The sequence below is a fragment of the Polypterus senegalus genome, chromosome 2, assembly GCF_016835505.1.
Source record: "Polypterus senegalus isolate Bchr_013 chromosome 2, ASM1683550v1, whole genome shotgun sequence".
In the NCBI taxonomy this organism is placed as follows: Eukaryota; Metazoa; Chordata; class Cladistia; order Polypteriformes; family Polypteridae; genus Polypterus; species Polypterus senegalus.
This window is the reverse complement of record NC_053155.1, coordinates 57,952,902-57,980,603: the sequence shown is the minus strand read 5'-3', so window position 1 is coordinate 57,980,603 and position 27,702 is coordinate 57,952,902. Positions and strand designations below refer to the sequence as shown.

The window sequence follows — 27,702 nt, the reverse complement described above, 5'->3', positions numbered from 1 at the left end:
ATTGCTTTGTGAGCACCACATTCTGCCTTTGTCTGTACCTAAAAATCTCCTACAACTCACAGAAGACAATAAGAAGTAAAAACAGTGGAGCTGTGAAACCATATGTATCAGACATCATATTCTGTGCAAACTCCAAAATGGTCTCCTACAGTGAAAAAGTGTCCTTTGTCTCCAGAAAGACCACATTCAAGGATGATCAGTATAAGTATTTTTATAGACCTAAGAGACAGATACATCCAAATGTATAATAATAACAATAATAATAAATAATAATGTACATTTTATATACTGCTCTCCTCCCTACCCAATGCACTATACATAGAGAGTGTGGAGTCACTTCATCCTTGCACTGACAATGTATAGCACCCACCTGGATAATGTGATGGCAGCCATTTTGCTTCATTTGGGTGGTGAAAGGGTGAGAGAGATGAATAGCCAGTTAGAGACAGGAGATGAATAGGAGGGGTACATGCTACTCTTTTTGAAAGATTCTCTGAGTTCTTTTATGACCTCAGAGACTCAGGACTTCAGTTTCACATCCCATTCGAAGGACACTACAGCACAATTTCCTGATCACTATACTTGTTGCTTTGGGATCCACACACAGACCACCAGATAAGAGCCCAGATGGCCTCACTAACACCTTTTCCAGTATCAGCTCAAGCTTTTTCCTAGATGGTCTCCTTTCCCAGTGCTGGCTGGGCATAAACTTGCTTAGCTTCAGGTGGATTACTTATTCTGAAGTGGAAAAGCAATCAGAACACATAGTTCCAATTCAGAGTGTTTCATTTGGTTTAACAATTTACCTCCGTACTTGTATATAAAAGTTACATTAGATGCCACCAAGCTCATAGAAACAAACAATTTTCAGACTAAGCAGCTGTTTATTAGGTGCACCAATCTAGTACTAGGTATGACCACACTTGGCTTCTGGTACAGCCTGAGTTCCTTAAAGAAAATGTTAAATAAGCACCTATAAATATTCGTTTGTGATTTTAGACCATTCCCACTTGATAGTTTTTTTGAGTTCCTGGCAAGTTTTTGAGCTACATACAGTATGAGGGAGTGGCTAAAAACGTATTTAGCCTGGCCAATTTAAAGAAACAACAATCCATGTCACTTAAATAAAACATTTTTTATTTCTGGTTTATACTAATCCTCCTCTTTGGCTGACTTGATATTTTCATTATTGGCATAACACATCCCATGGAGATGGATCTTCATAATTTGGATCAAGTGTGTGTGTATCAAGGGGCCAGACATACCTTTGAATCCACGGTTTAGCAGAAATGAAACAGGAGGAGGAAAGCTGACAGCATTCCTTGTGCATTTCTACTTGCTTGACTACTCCACATGTTGAAGTAAATCAGTATAATATTGACTAGTTATGTGACCTTTTTGAGTAATGTAATCAATATGGATTATACTCACAAAATCATAAAATATTGTGCATATGTTTTTGCATGCGTATGGACATCTTGAAAACCACAATTAGGAGTGGTGACAAGACATGGCCAAAACAAGAGTTTGCCACCCATAGTGACACCCCATATTACTAAAGCACCTCCCCACAACATATGTCAATGGACATGGTCATATACTTTTATACATGTACAGTAGACTGAATTATAACATTCCGATGCATCCTCCAAACCAAGCCAGAGTGAAGAGCTGGTCTGCTTTTCCACGGCCAGGCGGAAATCCACGTTTGCCTCCTGTATCTTTGGCTCAACCATTCTCAGCGGATTCTTCCTTCCAGCACTCTTGTACCTTATCTGGGAGGCTAAGGAGTGTGATCCATCTGTAGTTGGAACATAACCGCTGATACCCTTTGTTAAATATGAGTACTACCATACCAGTCTGCCATTCCAAGGGTGGTTTACCCTTCTTCCATGCTATTTCAGCATGTCCATTGCTTTCGACATCTCCAGTAAGATTACATCCACCCAATAGCCTCATAACTACAGAGTTCTCTTCTGACTCCTACATGTGATAGTCTTTCTCCATAGCCTCTTCAGACTCCTCCCATGCTTGAGCTTTTGCATCTACAACCACTTCTGCAACAGTACTCTTACTCTGTCAGTACCTCAGGAGATCCCACTAAGAGCACTTCTGTAAAGGCTACCTTCTTCGGTCTGACAGCTTCCATCACCACTGGTGTCCATCATCGGGTCCTAGGGCTGCTGCTATGAGATGCCCTGACCTCATTAAGAGCATACCTTTTAGCAGTTGATTCTACAACTGGGGTTTTAAACGGGGTTCATTTGGACTCAACATCCCTGACCTCACTTTGCACATGGGAGAAGTTCTTTCCAAGGAAAAAGTTAAATTTTTTTCATGAAAGGAAGCCTCAGCCAGTCAGTCCCAGGATACCCTAACTGCTTTTCTAGGCTTCACGTTTCTATCTGGCCTATACCCGTTCCTTCGAATCCAGCACACTGTCAGGTGGTGATCAGTTGATAGCTCTGCCCCTCCTCTCTTCAACCAAGTGTCCAAAACATATGATCTTGCGCCAGATGACACATTGTATCGTCATCGTAGGTGCTCTAGTATCACATACACTTATAAGCAATCTTGTGTTCGATTATGGTGTTTCTGATGACTAGCACAAAAATTCCCTGACTTTTTTAAGGAATTCTTTTTCTCATTTTTTTGCTTCAAAAGTAAACCTAAGTGTATGTCGCTCCTCCTTGCTTTACTTTCTTTTGTTCTCCTTCTCTCTTTGAAAGCTGTATACTTTTGTCCTGTAGAGAAGGCATAGAGCATCCAAGGAGACATTCGGTGTGTTTGCATGCATATGAATAACCCAGTTATAAAAGGAACCTGGTTTCTAAAATGCCATGTAAATACTTATTCTGGTTAGAGAATTTGTGTTATTTGCCTCTGAGAAACCTGGTTAACAGGAGTAGATTTCTTTATGAATAACCTGATTATGTGATCACGTAAACAATATTTTGTAGTCTGAGCATGTCCATTAGCACAATGCTAAACCTGGCAACACAGTCTCAAATATGGATCTTTACGAAACCAGGTTTCTGCCTTGACTGGGTTATTCACCTTAACCCGGTTATGTGTTTAAACACACTGATTGACCACTCTGTTATGCCAAGAAGAAACAAATCTGATCCTGATCTAATAACTGGGTTCTTTTACATTTTTTACTCATGGTTGTTAAAGGAAATTCTAGGTTGCAGTTGTAATCAGATTTAACAACAGGTCTCGCGTATTTAAATGTAATGGAACACAAGATAGAACCTACTCTGTGCACTTTGAGGTAACTATTTTTAAATGTTGCTTTTTTCTTCAAGAAATGCTTTCAGTTTTAATCATGTCAATGAATGGTGAAATTTTATTGCATTTTGCTTTATGTTTTAAATATAATTCTTTGAAAAAAATAAACTGTGCAAACCGCACCCTGGTTACTTGTAATCCAGATGGCTGTCAGCACAATCCCCCCAATGGACTAAGTGTGTGAATGTGAGAAATATGGTTAGTGGGTCACTGCTCCACTTTTAATGGAATTGTTTTGTGTTCTGTAGCTTGATTTGGAAAGAAAAGTAACTGTAAATGACTGTATTATTCATTAGAATTTTACTCTATGTGTACTGTACTATTTATCTGCGGTGGGCGGGCACCCTGCCTAGGGTTTGTTTCCTGCCTTGTGCCCTGTGTTGGCTGGGATTGGCTCCTGCAGACCCCCGTGACCCTGTAGTTAGGATATACTGTAGTAGGTTGGATAATGGATGGATGTACAATTTATTATAACACTCTTACTATGATCTGTAAATTAAAAGTAATTATTAAAACATTTGCATAGCAGTGTGTTTATCATTAAATTAATATTGTTTGCAGAGCCACATTAAATAAATACAAATTTGAACAGTTTTATTTAATTTAAATGGACAGTCAACTAAAACAAGTTGCGTTTTTTTTTTTTTTTGTTCATGTACAGGAAATAAAGTGCATGTTACAATGACTCATGAGAACATCTCCACAGAAGCCATGAAGAGCTTTCAGCTGAGCTGCCACATTACTTCACATTCCAGCAGTGAATCCCGGTTTGATGTCATATGGTCAAAAATGAATGAAGCAGGAGAGGAGCAAGATATCTTCAAAGCTCAACGTTTTTCAACCTCTCTCTCCACGGTTGTTAAAGACAGGATATTGGTCTTTGACAATCCAGAACAGGGGCTATATAGCCTAACAATGCAAAATGCTGAGGTGCAGGACAGCGGGAGATATTTTTGCCATGTGGAAGAGTGGCTACTGACACACAGAACTGCATGGTACAAAATTGCAGAGGGAAGATCTGGAATATCAGCAGTTCATGTTACAGAGCAAGGTATAGATATTATATTTCTTTGTTATTCATGCTGTTTAGTATAGGTGGAAACATAATGTGTTTCTGGTCATAGTACAAAGTTTTGATCATGATCAGTCAATTTCTTTTGTCATTTTCTATGAGTAAACATGTCTGCTAAACTCTCAGTTTGCTAAAGAAGAAGAGTACAAAGCAGTGATCTGCTTTTTATGGGCTGTAGGCGTACCAGGGGCCGAAATCCATATAAGGCTTAATGCACAACATGGAGACAGTTTTATTATGGACTTGTGTTTACAAATTAATTAATAAGCTCAAAAAGTGTTAATCATGAAGAAGGAGCTAGAAGACCATCCACATCCACTAACGATTCTGATGAATTTTGTTCCCTGGTATATCTTCAGCTCATAAAATGAAGACCACAGCTCACTATTCTTCTTTGGTGTTCTGCTCTTTGCTGCTTTACTTTGGTAAACCGCATATATGTACAGCGCATAAATTCTCAAACCCACTTATTCATTTTATATATATATATATAGAAGTAGTGCGTTAAAGAAGTAATGAAAAAGAAAAGGAAACATTTTAAAAATAACGTAACATGATTGTCAATGTAATTGTTTTGTCACTGTTGAGTGTTGCCGTCATATATATATATATATATATATATATATATATATATACATATACACGCACACACACATATAAATATATATATACATATACATACATATATACACACATACATATACATACATATATATACACACATTACATATATAAACATATATACATATACACATATACATATATAAAAAAACATACATATCTACATACAGTATATACATATATATATATACACATACATCCACATATATACATATATATATATCTACATATATACACACAAACATACATATTTACATACACATCTATATATATATATATATATATAAACGGAGTCAGTACAAGACTGAGGAAACAAAGGAAAAGGGGCAGGTTTTAAAGGGGGAGACAGGAAGTGAGGTCATATGGATCTGGCACGTGGTCTTCCACCATTGGTTCAGAGCGGAGGTGACATCAGAGGACTGGAGCTGGTGTAACCGACTTCCATTGGCTCAGTCCCGAAGTGATGTCAGGAGATCCAGGTGAAATCCCCTGGGATGGTCTACAGGCAAGGGAGAAAAAGAGTCAGTGCACTCTGCCACACCCCGCATGCCTCGAACTGCCTTCACTCAAGCCCTTTATCTGCCTCCCATGCGCGCGTGTGTGACAATATATATATATATATATATATATATATATATATATATATATATATATATATATATAGTGTTGTTGTCATGTCTATCTATCTATCTGTATATATATATATAGCAAAATACCCGCGCAGCGGAGAAGTAAAAAGAAAAGGAAACATTTTAATAATAACGTAACATGATTGACAATGTAATTGTTTTGTCATTGTCATGAGTGTTGCTGGCATATATATATATATATATATATATATATATATATATATATACATATACATACATATATACATATACACATATACAAATATAGACATATATATATATACACAGTTATATATATATATATACATATATATACACATACATATATATACATATACATATATACACATATACATATCTACATATATACTGTATATACACATATACACTGTATATACAAATCTACATATATATGTACAGGGGTGGGACTCGATTAAAAAAATTAATCCAATTAATTAGAGGCTGTGTAATAATTAATCTTGATTAATCGTATGTAATCACACATGAAAATTTGCCCAAAATTGCAAATGTTTTTTTTTAATTTAAAATGGTTTTAGTGGGCGACAGAATCAAATAATAGACATGGACATGAATATTGTAAACTCAAACTCTTTTAATTTCTGAAAAAAAAATGCTTTTAAACTGCATTTGAATTCAAAACAGAAACAAAAATATCATCCCTGGTTAAAATTGGGCAGACTTAAAAATAAAGTGGTAGTTTAAGTACTTTAAGTACATTTTCAGAGTGGTATTGTCTTTAAATAATAATAACAAACATTTCAACATAAAGTGCAGTTTTTCTTCTTAAAAAAATAAGGCAGAAACATAAAAGGTAATTTGACCAGCTTCACCTTTAAACTCTGAGTAACCTTAGCCAAAATTATTTTGTACATTAGGCTAAAACAGTGTGATCATTGAACATTTTGTAATTAGATGTAATTAGAATTACTAACGGTCACGGAAGTCCAATGATCCCCAGTAAGAGCCACAAAGTCCGCTTTCTGTAATGCATCTAATTTTGCTTGCTTTTCAGTGTGCACAAAACCATGTCTTTTGAAATGAAATTCTCCTCCGATCAGTCGTAGGAACAACGCTTTATTCCGACTCTAATATTTTTGTAGCTGTGATGTGTGCATCAGTGTAATCGATGTACCAGGAAATCATGCATTGACAAAAGTTCCCTTTGCTTGGAATTGAAAGTGTGATTAAATGCGTTATTTTTTAGCGCGTATGGAGTACATGCATCGAAGCTTCTCAGCTGTGCTTGTGCTAAGAAAAGGAAACATTTTAAAAATAACGTAACATGATTTTGCGTTAACCGCGTATTTTTTCATACGTCCAAACCAAGGAGATGCGAGGGTAAAATGAATCGGGAAGCACGCGTACATACTCAGTGCATCCATTCTCAGGAATCGAACCTCGGATGTCGGCACTAGAGGCGAAGCCTCTACAATTGCGCCACGGCGTGTGGCTTGTCTATCTGAGAGTATGTAGATCGGGTATATATATATATATATATATATATATATATATATATATATATATATATATATATATATATATTGCGAGAGAAGTAGTGTGTTAAAGAAGTTATGAAAAAGAAAAGGGAACATTTTAAAAATAACGTAACATGATTGTCAATATACAGTAATTGTTTTGTGAGTGTTATTGAGTGTTGCTGTCATCAAGGATTTGATTATCATTATTTATTTCAATCAGGGTCGTATTTGTACGATGTGTTGTGTTCAAGTTACATTCTGTGTTTGTCAATCGTTGTAAAGATAAGAGGTTTCATTCATCGATTTGTTTCTTACTGCATCAATAAACAGCTCGTCTTCCTCTTTATCTGAGATGTGACACACTGCATGCACGGGTTTTTTACACTTTCTTCCTTTAGCGGGACATTGACTTTATCTACCGTGTGTTTCCGTAGTAGCTGCACTTATGAATATGCTTGTATGTATCAGACGCTTCATATTTTTTTGCTGCCTTCTCAATTGTGTAATTCGGTTTTTGTTCAGCACTCTTTGGAACTGTTGCTTTTTGTCTGTGCACTGCGTCAGTTCACGTGAGCCGCTTGGTGTTCATGCATCGAAGGTTCCCAGCTGTGCTGGTCCCATCTCGTGTGATGTCCACGGCTGTATGTAATGTTAGCTAAGACCCGGCACTTAAAAGTTTCTCTCGCAGTTTCGCTGAGTTTGTGCCAAACACCACCCTGACCATCTCATCTTCCTCTGCATAAGCACAGTCCTTCACCCGTGAATATTTAGCGGCAGTGTTTCTATTGGATTGCAGCTGACGGACAGCCTTATATGGGCAGGCACTAAATTACAAACGCCAGCGGCAGCCTGTCTATGAACTTAATTTAAACTTTAGGTTTACACCGTGCTTTGTTTCCGAAGTAGCAGCACTCATGAATATGGTTGTATATGTCAGTCGCTCGCTTCTTATTGTTTTGCGGCCTTCTCAATTATATAATGCATGTTTTGTTCAGCGTTTTTTTGAGCTCTTCCTGGTTTTCTACGTATCATGCGTTGATAGTCAGTTCACGTGAATACGTGGGAGGCGTGATGATGTCACAAGAAACTCTGCCCCCCACGGCCATCCAGCTCAACTCCATTACAGTATATGGAGAAAATAGCTTCCAGTTATGACCATCACGCGTGAATTTCGTAGAATTTTGAAATGAAACCTGCCCAACTTTTGTAAGTAAGCTCACCTAAAGGATTATTAGGAACACCTGTTCAATTTCTAATCTAATCAACCAATCACATGGCAGTTGCTTCAATGCATTTAGGGGTGTGGTCCTGGTCAAGACAATCTCCTGAACTCCAAACTGAATGTCAGAATGGGAAAGAAAGCTGATTTAAGCAATTTTGAGCGTGGCATGGTTGTTGGTGCCAGACGGGCCGGTCTGAGTATTTCACAATCTGCTCAGTTACTGGGATTTTCACGCACAACCATTTCTAGGGTTTACAATGAATGGTGTGAAAAGGGAAAAAGATCCAGTATGCGGCAGTCCTGTGGGCGAAAAATGCCTTGTTGATGCTAGAGGTCAGAGGAGAATGGGTCGACTGATTCAAGCTGATAGAAGAGCAACTTTGACTGAAATAACCACTCGTTACAACCGAGGTATGCAGCAAAGCATTTGTGAAGCCACAACACGCACAACCTTGAGGCGGATGGGCTACAACAGCAGAAGAACCCACCGGGTGCCACTCATCTCCACTACAAATAGGAAAAAAAGGCTACAATTTGCACAAGCTCACCACTGATGAGTCTCGATTTCTGTTGAGACATTCAAATGGTAGAGTCAGAATTTGGCATAAACAGAATGAGAACTTGGATCCATCATGCCTTGTTACCACTGTGCAGGCTGGTGGTGGTGGTGTAATGGTGGGGATGTTTTCTTGGCACACTTTAGGCTCCTTAGTGCCAATTGGGCATCGCTTTAAATGCCATGGGCTACCTGAGCATTGTTTCTGACCATGTCCATCCCTTCATGACCACCATGTACCCATCCTCTGATGGCTACTTCCAGCAAGATAATGCACCATGTCACAAAGCTCGAATCATTTCAAATTGGTTTCTTGAATATGACAATGAGTTCACTGTGCTAAAATGGCCCCCACAGTCACCAGATCTCAACCCAATAGAGCATCTTTGGGATGTGGTGGAACGGGAGCTTCATGCCCTGGATGTGCATCCCACAAATCTCCATCAACTGCAAGATGCTATCCTATCAATATGGGCCAAGATTTCTAAAGAATGCTTTCAGCACCTTGTTGAATCAATGCCACGTAGAATTAAAGCAGTTCTGAAGGCGAAAGGGGGTCAAACACCGTATTAATATGGTGTTCCTAATAATCCTTTAGGTGAGTGTATGTATACCCTTTGGGGTTGCTGGGGTGCCAGTCAATCGAGGAAGAAGTTTGAAAACATTATTTGTTCAAAATCTTAATTTATCTATCCATTCCTAAATAATTAAATGGGCAGGGTATTTCATATCAGTGCAATACGCTGCTTGTTAAAACGGATGACTTCCACTCTTGAGTACTTTGTGCTGTGGGTATTATGAACTATCGTTATCTGTTCAAGTTCTATTTAAATTTTAAATACAGTAATCCTCCTCGATCGCGGGGTTGCGTTCCAGAACCCCTGCAATAGGTGAAAATCCACAGTAGAAACCATATGTTTGTATGGTTATTTTATATATTTTAAGTTGTTATAAACTCTCCCACACTGTTTATAAATATTCACCATACAGTTATACAGCATAAACCCTTTGTATTCTCTTAGATAGTAGGTAAGATTCATTTAAATTATGTATGTAAGCACACTGTTTATATACAGTAAAACCTAAATATTATTTTAAAGATATCAAGCGTCTTCAATATCACCTATGTTACAGCCATTACGATAGACCGCCACCAGCAATAAATATGTACAATGCAAGAAATCTCAAAAGGGGGAAAAAAATTTTTTACTAAATGTGAAAAAGGAACCCAAAAGACTAGTTAAAAATGGTTTTTTTTGAAAAAAAATTTTTTTGGGGTTTTAAATTTGTCATTGTAAGTTATATATATATATATATATGTATATATATTTATATATAGACACACACACACACACATATAAACATATATATACACATCATATATATACATTGTCACAAAACGAGACAAAGACAGAAAAAGGTTTGGGGCAGCCACCCATATGATTAGGTATCCTGGCTGCAAAAGTCGTTTTATTTTTCCAAATATATACATACATATATACATATACACATATACAAATATAGACATATATATATATACACAGTTATATATATATATATACATATATATACACATACATATATATACATATACATATATACACATATACATATCTACATATATACTGTATATACACATATACACTGTATATACAAATCTACATATATATGTACAGGGGTGGGACTCGATTAAAAAAATTAATCCAATTAATTAGAGGCTGTGTAATAATTAATCTTGATTAATCGTATGTAATCACACATGAAAATTTGCCCAAAATTGCAAATGTTTTTTTTAATTTAAAATGGTTTTAGTGGGCGACAGAATCAAATAATAGACATGGACATGAATATTGTAAACTCAAACTCTTTTAATTTCTGAAAAAAAAATGCTTTTAAACTGCATTTGAATTCAAAACAGAAACAAAAATATCATCCCTGGTTAAAATTGGGCAGACTTAAAAATAAAGTGGTAGTTTAAGTACTTTAAGTACATTTTCAGAGTGGTATTGTCTTTAAATAATAATAACAAACATTTCAACATAAAGTGCAGTTTTTCTTCTTAAAAAAATAAGGCAGAAACATAAAAGGTAATTTGACCAGCTTCACCTTTAAACTCTGAGTAACCTTAGCCAAAATTATTTTGTACATTAGGCTAAAACAGTGTGATCATTGAACATTTTGTAATTAGATGTAATTAGAATTACTAACGGTCACGGAAGTCCAATGATCCCCAGTAAGAGCCACAAAGTCCGCTTTCTGTAATGCATCTAATTTTGCTTGCTTTTCAGTGTGCACAAAACCATGTCTTTTGAAATGAAATTCTCCTCCGATCAGTCGTAGGAACGCGCTTTATTCCGACTCTAATATTTTTGTAGCTGTGATGTGTGCATCAGTGTAATCGATGTACCAGGAAATCATGCATTGACAAAAGTTCCCCTTTGCTTGGAATTGAAAGTGTGATTAAATGCGTTATTTTTAACGTATGGAGTACATGCATCGAAGCTTCTCAGCTGTGCTTGTGCTAAGAAAAGGAAACATTTTAAAAATAACGTAACATGATTTTGCGTTAACCGCGTATTTTTTCATACGTCCAAACCAAGGAGATGCGAGAGTAAAATGAATCGGGAATCACGCGTGCATACTCAGTGCATCCATTCTCAGGAATCGAACCTCGGATGTCGGCACTAGAGGCTTAAGCCTCTACAATTCTTGCTTGGCGTGTGGCTTGTCTATCTGAGAGTATGTAGATCGGGTATATATATATATATATATATATATATATATATATATATATATATATATATATATATATATATATTGCGAGAGAAGTAGTGTGTTAAAGAAGTTATGAAAAGAAAAGGGAACATTTTAAAAATAACGTAACATGATTGTCAATATACAGTAATTGTTCTGTGAGTGTTATTGAGTGTTGCTGTCATCAAGGATTTGATTATCATTATTTATTTCAATCAGGGTCGATTTTTATGCGATGTGTTGTGTTCAAGTTACATTCTGTGTTTGTCAATCGTTGTAAAGATAAGAGGTTTCATTCATCGATTTGTTTCTTACTGCATCAATAAACAGCTCGTCTTCCTCTTTATCTGAGATGTGACACACTGCATGCACGGTTTTTTTACACTTTCTTCCTTTAGCGGACATTGACTTTATCTACCGTGTGTTTCCGTAGTAGCTGCACTTATGAATATGCTTGTATGTATCAGACGCTTCATATTTTTTTGCTGCCTTCTCAATTGTGTAATTCGGTTTTTGTTCAGCACTCTTTGGAACTGTTGCTTTTTGTCTGTGCACTGCGTCAGTTCACGTGAGCCGCTTGGTGTTCATGCATCGAAGGTTCCCAGCTGTGCTGGTGCCATCTCGTGTGATGTCCACGGCTGTATGTAATGTTAGCTAAGACCCGGCACTTAAAAGTTTCTCTCGCAGTTTCGTTGAGTTTGTGCCAAACACCACCCTGACCATCTCATCTTCCTCTGCATAAGCACAGTCCTTCACCCGTGAATATTTAGCGGCAGTGTTTCTATTGGATTGCCGCTGACGGACAGCCTTATATGGGCAGGCACTAAATTACAAACGCCAGCGGCAGCCTGTCTATGAACTTAATTTAAACTTTAGGTTTACACCGTGCTTTGTTTCCGAAGTAGCAACACTCATGAATATGGTTGTATATGTCAGTCGCTCGCTTCTTATTGTTTTGCGGCCTTCTCAATTATATAATGCATGTTTTGTTCAGCGTTTTTTTGAGCTCTTCCTGGTTTTCTACGTACTGCGTTGATAGTCAGTTCACGTGAATACGTGGGAGGCGTGATGATGTCACAAGAAACTCTGCCCCCCACGGCCATCCAGCTCAACTCCATTACAGTATATGGAGAAAAATAGCTTCCAGTTATGACCATCACGCGTAGAATTTTGAAATGAAACCTGCCCAACTTTTGTAAGTAAGCTCACCTAAAGGATTATTAGGAACACCTGTTCAATTTCTAATCTAATCAACCAATCACATGGCAGTTGCTTCAATGCATTTAGGGGTGTGGTCCTGGTCAAGACAATCTCCTGAACTCCAAACTGAATGTCAGAATGGGAAAGAAAGCTGATTTAAGCAATTTTGAGCGTGGCATGGTTGTTGGTGCCAGACGGGCCGGTCTGAGTATTTCACAATCTGCTCAGTTACTGGGATTTTCACGCACAACCATTTCTAGGGTTTACAATGAATGGTGTGAAAAGGGAAAAAGATCCAGTATGCGGCAGTCCTGTGGGCTTAAAAATGCCTTGTTGATGCTAGAGGTCAGAGGAGAATGGGTCGACTGATTCAAGCTGATAGAAGAGCAACTTTGACTGAAATAACCACTCGTTACAACCGAGGTATGCAGCAAAGCATTTGTGAAGCCACAACACGCACAACCTTGAGGCGGATGGGCTACAACAGCAGAAGAACCCACCGGGTGCCACTCATCTCCACTACAAATAGGAAAAAAAGGCTACAATTTGCACAAGCTCACCACTGATGAGTCTCGATTTCTGTTGAGACATTCAAATGGTAGAGTCAGAATTTGGCATAAACAGAATGAGAACTTGGATCCATCATGCCTTGTTACCACTGTGCAGGCTGGTGGTGGTGGTGTAATGGTGGGGGGATGTTTTCTTGGCACACTTTAGGCTCCTTAGTGCCAATTGGGCATCGTTTAAATGCCATGGGCTACCTGAGCATTGTTTCTGACCATGTCCATCCCTTCATGACCACCATGTACCCATCCTCTGATGGCTACTTCCAGCAAGATAATGCACCATGTCACAAAGCTCGAATCATTTCAAATTGGTTTCTTGAATATGACAATGAGTTCACTGTGCTAAAATGGCCCCCACAGTCACCAGATCTCAACCCAATAGAGCATCTTTGGGATGTGGTGGAACGGGAGCTTCATGCCCTGGATGTGCATCCCACAAATCTCCATCAACTGCAAGATGCTATCCTATCAATATGGGCCAAGATTTCTAAAGAATGCTTTCAGCACCTTGTTGAATCAATGCCACGTAGAATTAAAGCAGTTCTGAAGGCGAAAGGGGGTCAAACACCGTATTAATATGGTGTTCCTAATAATCCTTTAGGTGAGTGTATGTATACCCTTTGGGGGTTGCTGGGGGTGCCAGTCAATCGAGGAAGAAGTTTGAAAAACATTATTTGTTCAAAATCTTAATTTATCTATCCATTCCTAAATAATTAAATGGGCAGGGTATTTCATATCAGTGCAATACGCTGCTTGTTAAAACGGATGACTTCCACTCTTACGAGTACTTTGTGCTGCGTGGGTATTATGAACTATCGTATCTGTTCAAGTTCTATTTAAATTTTAAATACAGTAATCCCTCCTCGATCGCGGGGGTTGCGTTCCAGAACCCCCTGCAATAGGTGAAAATCCACGAAGTAGAAACCATATGTTTGTATGGTTATTTTTATATATTTTAAGTTGTTATAAACTCTCCCACACTGTTTATAAATATTCACCATACAGTTATACAGCATAAACCCTTTGTATTCTCTTAGATAGTAGGTAAGATTCATTTAAATTATGTATGTAAGCACACTGTTTATATACAGTAAAACCTAAATATTATTTTAAAGATATCAAGCGTCTTCAATATCACCTATGTTACAGCCATTACGATAGACCGGCCACCAGCAATAAATATGTACAATGCAAGAAAAAGTCTATACAGTAAATGTGTGTACAGTGACACTAAATGTACGTACATGTACTAAGTACTGTAAGTTGAAAATTAATTATGGTTACTCACCAACAATGACACGATGACTTGTCCGATAACGATGAGTTTAGTTTTACTGCACAACAAAGGAGAGTGTTAAAGCTCTTCTAAAGGAGCCTCTTCAGGCGACTGTGTAGCACCGCCGTTGTTCTTCTTCTGGCAGTCTTCAATCCAAATCCCTAAAGCAGATTCCATCCAGACTACTGCCTTATTACATCCACTTACAACTCGTTTTGCACCCTTGTTAAAAGGACACTGCGGCCTTCCGTTGACTCTTGGGCACGGCTCCTGAAGCAGTAGCAGAAAGAGATCATTTTGAAGCCATAATGAAGGGCTTGACTATGAACAAAGATAAACACAAAAGAGCACAAAAGTTAACTCTTTACACAGCGAAACACATTGATGCTGAATGAGCGAGACAAGACTTCCTGGTTAACGCCACGGAATCAAATTTGGTCCTCCGTCACTGAGCTAATCAGCACACAGGAACTTAACTGCGTGCTCTGATTGGTTAGCTTCTCAGCCATCCGCCAATAGCTTCCCTTGTATGAAATCAACTGGGCAAACCAACTGAGGAAGCATGTACAGGAAGTAAAAAGACCCATTGTTCTCAGAACCAGCGAAGCAGTGAAAAATCCGCGTTATATATTTAGATATGCTTACATATAAAATCCGCGATAGAGTGAAGCAGCGACAGTCGAAGCGCGATATAGCAAGGTATTACTGTATAAGTAATTTTTATTTGGTCGACAGAAATATGTTTGGTAGGAATGTAAGTTAAATTTAGTCATCATTGCATAAATTTTTCTTCACCATAGAAATGTAAAGACTAAATTCAACTTACATTCATACCAAAGATATTTCTGTCGACTAAATAGAACCTACTTATATCCAAATAGAACTTGAAAAGATATATTTTTTTGAATCTGATCGTGCATTTTAGATCAACTTGACTACATCGAGTCCACGTGCTATTGTGCTCTCGCCTGCCTGCCTCAATAAGTCACTGTCGCTTCTTTCTTACTTTTTTACTGTTCATTTAATCATGGCTAGTCGTGAAAAAATTAGGAAATGGAAGGAGGATTACACTGAGTATGGCTTTACCAAAACAATTATTGATGGCGAATAAAGTATCCATTATTCATAAAGCTTCAATTGGTGATCTGTTTTTCTGCGTTAATCTCATATTTTTTCATACTTCTCAAACCAAGGGGGTGCGAAATCGGCCTCGTCCGTCACAGGGAGTGCGAGGGTAAAATTAATCGGGAAGCGCTGATATACATGTATGTGTGTGTATATATATATATATATATACTGTATATATATATATATATATATACTGTATATATTGTGAACGGCACCGGGCACAGATAAGCGGACATGTTGTTTTCAACCACCACACGTTTATTACAGAGACTATTTACAATACTTATGGTCACAAAGACCCCCAAATAATGGTCACAAAGACCCAGTTCCGTGCACAAACCCCAAATCACCCAAAGTCCTGGCCACAATGCCTTGTCTTGGACGCCTCCACTCTCCTCCTGAGCTTCGTCCTGCTTCCACCCGACTCCAGCCCTGAATGAAGGGAGGCGGCCCCTTTTATAGCTGACCCGGATGAGCACCTGGTGTTCCCGGCATACCTGTTGGCCCAGCGCCAGGCGGAAGTGCCGGCTGTCCTCCCGGCTGCTCTCCGGGCGCCGTCATAAATCTTCCCCCCAGCACTTCCTGGTGTGGCAGGAGTGCTGGGGAAACTAAATCCCAAGGCATTGGGCCTCCTGGCGGTGACCACGGGCTCCTACAGGGAAGGGCTTCCATGCCCTTGACCCGTGGCCCCAAAGCAACCCGGAAGGCAAACCCCGTGGTCCAGGCAGGGCTCTGACCCTCTTCCGGTCCCTCCTGGCGTCGGCGGGTCATGGCCCCTGGCATCCCTGACAGTGCCCACAGCCAGCGAAGACCACTGCGTGGGAAAGCGACCCGTCCCGCGAGGCAGCAGAGCCCAAAGCGGGTCCCACTCGAGGATAGCGGGGTCCAGCCCGCACTCCTAGCAGGGACAGGCGGAGACCCAATCTGAGCACCAACCCATGGTGCATCCCTGCGCCTCGCACAGGTTGTGCTCCCCCCTTTTACCGGCACCCCGGGGCCTCCTCGGTAGGCACCCCTCCGGAGACCTCCACGCCCCTTTGTTCCGAGCCACTCGTTCCCCGTGGCTCCTCCAGCTGTGGCGCAGCTGCTTGCGGCAGGATTATTCCGCAGGCGGCCCGACATCAGAGGGCTGCTCCGCCTGAAGGGCTCCTTCAGCTCGCCGGGGTCCGTCCCTACAAAGAGAACACAGGGGCAGAACCGCTGCCAAAGCACCCAGCTTCGTGCCACGCACGGGCAGCGTTCCCCCAACGGCACCCGGCACTTGCCTGATCGGCACCCTCTCCGCGGCTTCCGTGTCCCTCTCGATAGTGGAACTGTCGGCACCGCCTGCTCTCTCACGCCCGGCCTCAGGGATTCCCTCTGCTCCCTCAGAGGCGGCCAGCCGTCTGCGTGCACCCAGCAGCGCTCTCACTGTATTGGAGGCGGCACCCAGCCGCTTAATCCTCCCTTCACTTTGGGACGCCTTGGCGATATGCGACTCGTATTAACCAACACGAGCCCCTTTCCGTCTGCGTCCGCAACATATCGGAGGAATCGGCACCCAGCCCTTTATTCCTCCGTTCACTCTGGGGCGCCATGGCGGTTTGAGACTCCTTATGGAATAAAAGCGCCTCTGTCCGTCTGCGTCCCTATAGTGCGGCGCAAGACCGCCGACTTCGGGCGGAGGGCGCTAGGACCCGGGGCACTTAGCAGCCCGTGTCCATTCAGCGTCCTCTCGGACTCCCCTCGCCACGCATACAGCCAGCGGCGCCGCGACTCTCCTGTCGGAGGGCTGCTTACTCGGAACTGATCGTTATCATCACAGCCTTTTTCAACAGACCCTCCCGCATGCTGTACGGAGTCGGCTGTACTCACCGTCTCCGCCCGTACCTCTCCGGCTGGAGATTCCAGCGTCGCGCCCGTCCGTTGTCGATCGAAGCGTTTGCAGCGCCGCGGCGCCTTCCTCTCCAGTTCCAGCACCTCAGCCGGAGGGCACGTAGCATCTGTAAAACGCTGCTCCACGGGCTGAAGGGCGCCTCCAGCTCCGCCAGAGCAGCCGGCAAAGACAGGAAGTTAACCGGCGCGAGCCTACCTGTCTGTCAGCCTCCAACGCCGGCCACTTCCTGTGGGCCTTCTCCTCCGGCCCAATCGGGTCTCCCCCCTGCCCGTGATGGACATTCCTTGGTCCCGCCTCTCTGCAGTCATCGGCGGGCACACAAGACACACCGTCCAATCGCGTGCCTGTCAGGGGGAGGGACTTCTGGTCCGCGGCCATCTTGGCTCTCCTTCTGCGGCGGCGGCGTGCTTGCCGGCAGCCTTGTTGTTGCCGGCACCTTTTGAGCTGCAGCGTCTCCTCCTCCGCAGCCCTCGCGGCTGCGCTGTGCTGCCGGGCCCGCGACCGGCATCGCCTGCCACTGGCGTGGATCCGGGAAGCCCTGTCTGCAACAAAGAAAACCGCCCGGCCCCATGGGCGGCTGCCGTAGGCAGGGAACTCACCTCCCCGGACTCGTCAAACCGAGGACACCTCCTCGGCGTGGCCTTTCTTGACGCCATGCCGTCCCGGGCGCCTCCAGCAGCGGCGCTTCGTTGGAGACCGCTGCACTCATTGTAGGCCGCGCCGCCTCCCGCATCAGGGAATACGCGGCCCTCCTGCGGACCCCTGGCGGTCCGTGGGGTTCCTTTACCCAGCGGTGCTGTGTTGCGCAGCCCCGCGATGCGTGGGTGGGGTCCCCTGCTGCGCCGGGCCGTCCACAACAAATTTGTGATATACAGGTCTCCGCTTGAAACAGGCGGAGCATCCTGCCGACTTCGCCAGATGTGAGCGGCACCGGGCACAGATAGGCGGACATGTTGTTTTTCAACCACCACACGTTTATTACAGAGACTATTTACAATACTTATGGTCACAAAGACCCCCAAATAATGGTCACAAAGACCCAGTTCCGTGCACAAACCCCAAATCACCCAAAGTCCTGGCCACAATGCCTTGTCTTCGGGCCGCCTCCACTCTCCTCCTGAGCTTCGTCCTGCTTCCACCCGACTCCAGCCCTGAATGAAGGGAGGCGGCCCCTTTTATAGCTGACCCGGATGAGCACCTGGTGTTCCCGGCATACCTTCGTTGGCCGCCAGCGCCAGCGTGGCGGAAGTGCCGGCTGTCCTCCCGGCTGCTCTCCGGGCGCCGTCATAAATCTTCCCCCCAGCACTTCCTGGTGTGGCGGGAGTGCTGGGGAAACAAGTCCCAAGGCATTGGGGCCTCCTGGCGGTGACCACGGGCTCCTACAGGGAAGGGCTTCCATGCCCTTGACCCGTGGCCCCAAAGCAACCGGAAGGCAAACCCCGTGGTCCAGGCAGGGCTCTGACCCTCTTCCGGTCCCTCCTGGCGTCCGGCGGGTCATGGCCCCTGGCATCCCCTGACAATATATATATATATATGTGTTTTGTATATATATATATATATATATATATATATATAAATTGTTTTACTGTCAAATAATGCAAAGAGTATGCGACACGTGTTTCGCCCTAATTCTGGGCTCATCAGGCGTACACACTCACTGCACCCCCTCTTGGGAATTGAACCTCGAACGTCAGTGCCTCTTGCGTTGTGCCATGGCGTGTAGTTCGTTTATTTGACAGTATGTAGATCGGGGTATATACTGTATATATATCAAAATACCCGCGCTTCAGTAGTAGTGTGAAGTAGTGTGTTAAAGAAGTTATGAAAAAGAAAAGGGAACATTTTAAAAATAAAGTAACATGATTGTCATCAAGGATTTGATTATCATTATTTCTTTCAATCAGGTTCATATTTGGAGGATGTGTTGTGTTCAAGTTACATTCTGTGTTTGTCAACCGTTGTAAAGATAACAGGTTTTATTCATCGATTCCTTTCTTACTGCATCAGTAAACAGCTTATCTTCCTCTTTATCTGAGACTTCACACACTGCATGCACGGGTTTTTTTTACACTGTCTTCCTTTAGCTGGACATTGACTTCTTCCACTGTGTGCTTTGTTTCCGCAGTAGCTGCACTTATGAATATGCTTATATGCGTCACTTGCTTCATATTCTTTTGCTGCCTTCTGAATTGTGTAATGCGGTTTTTGTTCAGCGCTCTTTGGAGCTGTTGCTTTTTGTCTGCGTACTGCATTCACAGTCAGTTTACGTGAGCCGCTTGGTGTACATGCATCGAAGGTTCTCAGCTGTGCTTGTGCTATCTCGTGCGATGTCCATGGCTTTATTTAATGTTAGCTATGACTCGGCACTTAAAAGTTTCTCTCGCAGTTTCGCAGAGTTTGTGCCAAACACCACCCTGACCATCTCATCTTCGTCTGCATAAGCACAGCACTTCACCCGCGAATATTTAGCGGCAGAGTGTTTCTATTGGATTGCCGCTGATGGACAGCCTTATATGGGCATTCACTCTATATATATTATATATATATATATATATATATATATACACACTATACAGTATATATACAGAGTGTATATATATATAATATATATACTGTATATATATTGTGGAAATAAACACAAGATAACACTGTGAACCCCGTGACCCTGTAGTTAGGATATAGCAGGTTGGATAATGGATGGATGGATGGATAACACTGTGAAGGTTGTGGTACCGCTGTATAAAATAAAGTAAATACAATGTCTTTTCAGACAGAACCCATAGAAAAGTCAAGCAAAATGACACATTTTATTGACTAACTAAAAAGATTACAATACGTAAGCTTTCGAGGCAACTCAGGCCCCTTCTTCAGGCAAGATGTAATCAGACAGAGCCCAGGAAATAAACTGCAAATAATAAACAAAATGGTGGTTATATGGTAACGAGGCAGGACAGGGTGTGTCCTGGAGGTCATCAGGCAGAATTTGTTTCTGTAGGTCTGCAGGGGAAAAAAAAGAGGAAGTGTTAGCTGATGAGGCGGCACGGTGGTGCAGTGGTAGTGCTGCTGCCTTGCAGTTAGGAGAACCGGGTTCGCTTCCTGGGTCCTCCCTGCATGGAGTTTGCATGTTCTCCCCATGTCTGTGTGGGTTTCCTCTGGGGGCTCCAGTTTCCTCCCATAGTCCAAAGACATGCAGGTTAGATGGATTGACGATTCTTAATTGGCCTTGGTGTGTGTGTATGTGTCCTGCGGTGGGTTGGCGCCCTGTCCAGGATTGCTTCCTGCCTTGTGCCCTGTGTTTGCTGGGACTGGCTCCAGCTGACTCCTGTGTTCGGATTTAGCGGGTTGGAAAATGGATGGATGGATGGGTGTTAGCTGATAGCGCCAAACCCTGGTCTGGTGGATAATTACAACATACAATTATTTAAGCCCATAAGCTTAACTTATTTATGTATAAATGGAGCCCTGCGGGAATCCGAGGCACCGCTGCAACCCAGTGGGGCTGCCATCTAGCGTTCCGAGGGAGGCACTGCACTGGATACATTCCCTCCTCCGGTCCTTCCAGCGTGGAATTGTCGCAGCTGGGCAAGGGCTCCAGCCATCCGCAACACTCTAATATTCAACTTTTAGCATGATTATGTTTTGGCTAGAATCATCATATACAGAAATGTCTGCAATTTAGTGTCATTCTCTGGGCTAACTAATTAAAGTTGAACACATTAAACTTTTTGTTTACAAGTGAGCCGATAGCAGTCCTTAAGAGAGAAATATGAAGTACATTTGTACTGTACTGACAAGTTTTAGGAACTATCTTCAGAGATGCCAAAGTGGTTGGTGAATAATTGTAAGGAAATGCAGCCATCTCAGTTTTTCAAATCCTGTCATTTTCGCCTCTCCTATTAATAGGAAGCTAGAGTCTATCTGGCATTTTGAAGTGTAAGGCAGAAAATAACCCAGGACAAGCCACCACTTTATCTCAGAACACACTTGAACACATAACCTCAACAAAACAATTTAATGGGTTATACTAACTTTCACATTTTGGTCCGAGAAAACAGGCATACCTAGGAATTGATTTTGGGAGGGATGAAAAAGTACAGGAATCATAATTCCATCTACAATCATCAGTTGGAACTGTCATAACATATATTTCAAACCAGAGTACATGTAGTAAAGCTGTATACAGAAAGAGTGAACTCTGCAGGACCAATGACTAGGACTGAGATTTGAGCCATTTGTGCTGATACATCCCATTCTTGGGACCATATAATTCACATAAACTTAAACAGGGAATTAGACTGAAGAAAACAGTAATATATTTGTTTACTGTCATTTTTGGTAATGAAGGAAAGTTTAAGAAGAGGTTTGTAATTGTTTATTGCCAATTAGCTTTGAATAGTAATTTCATTGAGAGGTGTGAAGGCCAACCTATTGGCAAAAAGCAAAGAGGCTTACTTTATGCATAATATTTTAATGATGACTGCTGTGGATTGCAATAGTTTCCCCTTTGGTAATGACATTTGCTTGATTTGAATAAAGCCAGAGAGAAAGGCTAATATAAATAGTCATGAATATTTGCTGCTTTAAATAAATGTCTGTCATTTGCTCCTGTAAAATTAAGATTAAGCTTGCATGTATATCTTGTGTTTAAAATTTGGCAGCTCAAAAAACAGACCTCCCTACAGTCTTTATATTAGCTTGTGTTTCTTTACTTCATACATTGCTTTTTCTCATTAACTTTTCTGCTGCTTCAGTTCAACTTTTTTGGTTTTTAAATCTTTGGTATTTTTTTCAAGAGCATTATTTCATAGTTGTTTTCAGTATTATGCAAGGAACAGTATATTACATTTAGCTTTCACTAGCCCAATTTGAAAACTGTTTTGTTATACTAGTAAAATAAGGTTTTGGAAAAATACACAAGCCATTTAATGTTGTGGTCACCACTGAAAATTGGTTGGTAGCTGTGCTTATTTTTGGCTTTCACTCTGTTCAAGTAAATGTGCAAGCAAAATTTCATTATATTAATCTGAGATCAACAGATGGATCGGGGAGGCGAGTGCATTTATGCAGTATCTGTACCAATCTGTAGTGGTGAAGAAAGAGTTGAGCCAGATGGTAAATGATTTACCAGTTAATCTGCATCTCTGCCGTCACATATGGTCATGAGCTTTGGGTAATTACCAATAAATGAGATCACGGGCACAAGTGGCTGAAACGAGCTTTCTCTGCATAATGAACGGATGCTCCCTTAGAGACAGGGTGAGAAGCACAGATCTCGCGAAGATGCTAGCAGTAAAGCTGCTGACCCTCTGCATCAAAAGGACCCAGTTGAGGTGGTTCAGAATACAAATGCCTAATGGATAACTCCCTGATGAGGTTTTAGAGGCACTACCAGCTAGGAGGATACTCCAGACAAAACCCACGGCACACTGGGAGGATTATAGCTTCTGGATGGCCTAGGAACACCTTGGAGTCCCACAGAATGAGTTGGCAAGTATGGCTGGGGAAAGGGACATATGGGCCTCACTGCTAAGATGGTTGACCCATGTGACATGGTCTCCAATAAGCAGAGGATAATGAATGAATGAATAAAAAATTTCTGTCCAAATATTTGTAATAAGCATGATGGTGTAGGGATCTGAATAACAGAAGGAGAACTTGTAATATAAATAATGTCAGAACAGTTCAGGGTGGCCAGGATCTGAGTCTGTACCAGCAGAATTAGGGATAAGACTGAAACTAACACTGGACACACAACTGGTCTACCACAGATCACACTCACTCATGCCAAAGTAGTTCAAAGATGCCAGTTAACTTAATGTGTAAGGAGGGAGGTTGTTGCTATATTCTTAATGAGGGAAAAAAACATTTTTTTAAAGGTCTACCTTTTTAATAAACAAAGTGGCAAGTGCCAAAACTTCTCAATCTTTTGGTTGTCATTGTGGGCTAGTTTCATGGATGTTCAAGTATTTTATTTATAATGTCTATTGTTCAAATTTAATTTTGCTTGCATTCTTTTGAGTTATTCATCATGTCGCATCACGCTTTACACCTCCCAATTGCTACAGCACCATTCCACATGCATAAATTAATGACGAATCTTGAGATAAAATCTAAAAATAAAATAGTAAAAAGAAACAGATAATTACAAGGTCACAAGGCAGCTCTCCTGATTATAATTTCGGTCTTTGCCCAAATGTAAAAGTTGGGCTGATTGATTGACTCCTGCTTATCCTGTGGTTACCGTTCTCTTTTTTTGTTAAATGCTGCCACTCGAGTAAATAAGTGGTTAATGTTCACCCATAGAGAATCTTCATTTTGATTAGACTCCAGATGTTAGAAATGAAAAAAGGAAGCACCAGGCTGTATAGAGAAGCAGGTGTAGTCCTGCTTAATAGTACATCAGACAAAAGCATTTAGATCATGATTATCTTTGTATTGTCACAAACCTAACAAAAGAGGAAGGATGTTTCATTTCTGTGGTATTTAATTTCTATTGAATGTTTCTTTTCTTTATAAAGAGCTTTGTCATGGTTTTCATGTACTGTATGTGGTGCCACATAAAATAGATTGCTTTTTAGCCATCATTGACATTGACAAGATACTGATATCCAACAAACCAGTATTTGCTTTTTTTTCCTGAACCAGCATTTGTATATTTGTAGTATTAATATATTTATGCCTTTTTTATTGATAGAAATGAACCTAACTGAGTACATTTAGAAAATGAATTGCCTGACTAATGTAAGTTACTTTCTTTTCCTTTTCAGAACAAACTACCTTTTCCGTAGTCTGCTCATCCAAGTATCTCTTCACATTTGTGTTCATCTATCCATTTATTGTCATTACATTGCTACTTATTTTGGTAACCTATCTGCTTTTTAAATTACGCACAAAGAAAACTACTGAATCCTCCAAAAAGAGTAATGGGACACCCCTGTGGAAGGAGATGGATCCTGTCAAGTTCTTTTCTGTCAATGGTGAGGAAAATGACTGATGAATAGAGAATAAAAATCTGAACACTTACCTCAGCAGCAAGGAGAATGAATATATCTTCCTTGAGCATATTTGGTTTTGTGCATGATTGCAAATTGGTGTGTCCAGTGCTGCTTTTTTAAGCAAAAATCCTTTGGTAATGATTGTCCATAAACAGCCCAATCTACACAAAGCTCACTAGCCTGTTGGCATCGATGTACTGTATGCCTAATAGAGTTGGTTCTAATTGATCATGCTGATATAAAGGAATTGACTTCAGGTTTGCCTTCTGCATACTATACATATTATACATTATATATATATATATATATATATATATATATATATATATATATATATATATATATATATATATATATATATATTAGTTTCTCTTTCTAATGAAGCCCTGTGACTGGATAGTCTGTGCAATAGTAAGCAAAAGATACAATAGAAGAACTTGTTTGCCCAAAAGAAGTTTTCTGTAAGCACTGAATAAGAATGAACTTCTAGCTGGATGGACGATTTATAGCTCTCCAGATCCTCCGGCTGATTTGGTATCACTTTAAACTGCAAAAGGCAAAACCAATGTGACAAATGCAAAAGGGATCCTCAGTGACTTTTTGTTCCAAGCATGGTACCTTCAGTCTCTTATATTATTAAATGATACAGCTACTGTACATTTCGGTTAACCCCAGTTTTGAATGGAAATGTTCTCATTGAAACAGAGGGTTTGTGATAGCATGAAAGCTTACTGCACCTGTTTAAACCTTAGACAATGCATGCTAGTTTTCAGCTTGTTGTAATGTAACATTGAAAATCTCTTTAACTGCATTGTTCATCCACTTAATTAACACCTCTTCATAATTTAGGGCTTAATTCCTAAATCACATGGCTGAGATTAGCCCTGCTGTTGACAGTAATAAGTAATGTTTGGCCACTTCCTTCTGCTAGCACTTGACAGGCTGGCTTTTATGATAACTGGATTATGTAAACATGATTTACTAAAAACTATTTCAAGGATTCTGAAACAATACAAAACACCTGCAACAATAGCATTTGACTTTGACCTTCAACAGTCGTATTCTGTTGCTGTCAGTAACCATTATTGATTCCTCATCTAGGAATTTCAAAGTCCATTCAGGCATTACACACTCCATACAGTTAGGATCATGACTAGACTGTCAGCATGATGTGGCTGCTTACAGCTTTGTAAAGCATTTTAATGTTCAGTGCTCTGCATTTGAATTTTAGCTGATTATTTTTATAAAATAACAGAATCGGACAAATATAAAAAAGGTCTAATAAAAAAGAAATTCTTATTTTTGGTCGGTTTTACCTACTGTAAGCAAGATATGTCATTTATTATGAATGCAATACTTGATGTTGTATGTGCACACCACATTGTGGACATGTTATGGTTTGATATCATAACATAACCATGTTTATCGGATTGATACACTGCTTAATAAGGCATAGCGTACTTGAACCCCCTGCAGTGCACTTTAAACCGTACAAGGGGGGTTTACAAAGGACCAATTCATCCCTGCTATCTTAATAAAATAAAACTTTCACCATAGTCCAAGTGGCTTTGCTATGATTTTGTAAAGAGAGAGAGACAAGAGTTTCAAATTATATCTCAGACTGTAAATACTGAAGAACAGAAGAAGTAAATAATTATTTTTATTAAGTTTAAAATTATTTCACATGTAATATATACACTGTCTTCACTGGATTGCAAGCACAACCTTGAGAATATTTTTGTTTCATACAGAAGACAGTGGAGGGCAATGGCCATTTATCACTTGTAGCATTCACTGCCAATTTATTTATTTTTTTGGACAGAATACAATCAAAGTATTAGCTTTTTTTGACTTATTCAGAATAAAATATCAGTTTTGCTGCCCTTCCATTGTTAACAGTTGTAATTGAATGATATTGAAGTTTAAGTATTTGGAGTTGTGTATGGCATTTTTAATATTGTCTGTAAATTTAAGATGTTTTTGGTTCAACTGTTACAAATTCAATATGTAAATTATAAATTCTTTAATAAAGAGTTGTTCTTTTAAATTATACAACATGCCCTGTCTCTCACATCAAACATTTCTTATATCCAATGTGGGTAGCTGCAACCTTCTGTCTGTGCCTTTAAACAGCTTGGACAATTCCAGAAAATGATGTCAAGCCTTTGGATAATTACGACAATTAGCTTCTGATAGCCAGTTAGCCCTGTTGCAGTCAACATGTGGATGTTAGCTAAGGCCTACCATCAACACCCCTGACTCGTTTGATTTTCACATAATGTGAAAATCAAAACAAAATCAGCCAAGACCTCAGAAAGAAAATTGTGAACCTCTACAAATGTGGTTCATCCTTGGGAACAACACCTAAAGGTTTCATGTTCATCTGTACAAACAGTAATGCACAAGTATAAACACTATGGGACCGTACTGCTAAGGAAGGAGGTGCATTCTGTCTCCAAGAGAAGAATGTACTTTGGCACGAAAAGTGCAAATCAATCCCAGAATAACAGCAAAATTAACATGTGACGATGCTGGAGGAAACAGGTAGACAAATATCTATATCCACAATAAAACAAGTTCTTTATTGGCATAGCCTGAAAGGCTGCTCAGCAAGGAAGAAGCCGCTGCTCCACAGCCCCATAAAAAAATCAGACAGCAGTTTGCAAAGGCAAATGAAGACAAAGATCTTACTTTCTGGAGAAATGTCCTCAGGTCTGATGAATCCAAGATTGAACTGTTTGGCCATAATGACTATCGTTTTGTTTGAAGGGTAAAGGGTTAGGCTTTCAAGCCAAAGAACACCATCCCAACCATCAAGCATATTGTGGAGGTGCTTTAATGCAGGAGGGATTGGTGCACTTCCTAAAATAGATGGCATCATGAGGAAGGACAATGATATGTACTGTAGGTATACTGCACAAACATCTCAAGAGCTTAGCAAGGAAGATGAAGCTCAGTCACAAATGAATCATCCAAATGCACAATGACCTCAATCATACCGCCAAAGTTGTGGCAAA

The 27,702-nt window shown here is 40.6% G+C and overlaps 1 protein-coding gene across 2 annotated transcripts in view; it reads left to right on the top strand.

The window, feature by feature from the left end:
* Positions 1-24,840, top strand: part of LOC120522945 (immunoglobulin superfamily member 3-like) — an 88,617-nt gene extending 63,777 nt beyond the window's left edge. For both annotated transcript variants that reach the window (XM_039743748.1, XM_039743747.1), the window contains 2 exons: positions 3,953-4,342; positions 24,458-24,840. In XM_039743748.1, coding sequence (XP_039599682.1) covers positions 3,953-4,342; positions 24,458-24,684 — 617 coding nt within the window. In that variant the 3' untranslated portion in view covers positions 24,685-24,840. The remainder of the gene's footprint in view (positions 1-3,952; positions 4,343-24,457) is intronic.
* The last annotated feature ends 2,862 nt before the right edge of the window (positions 24,841-27,702 follow it).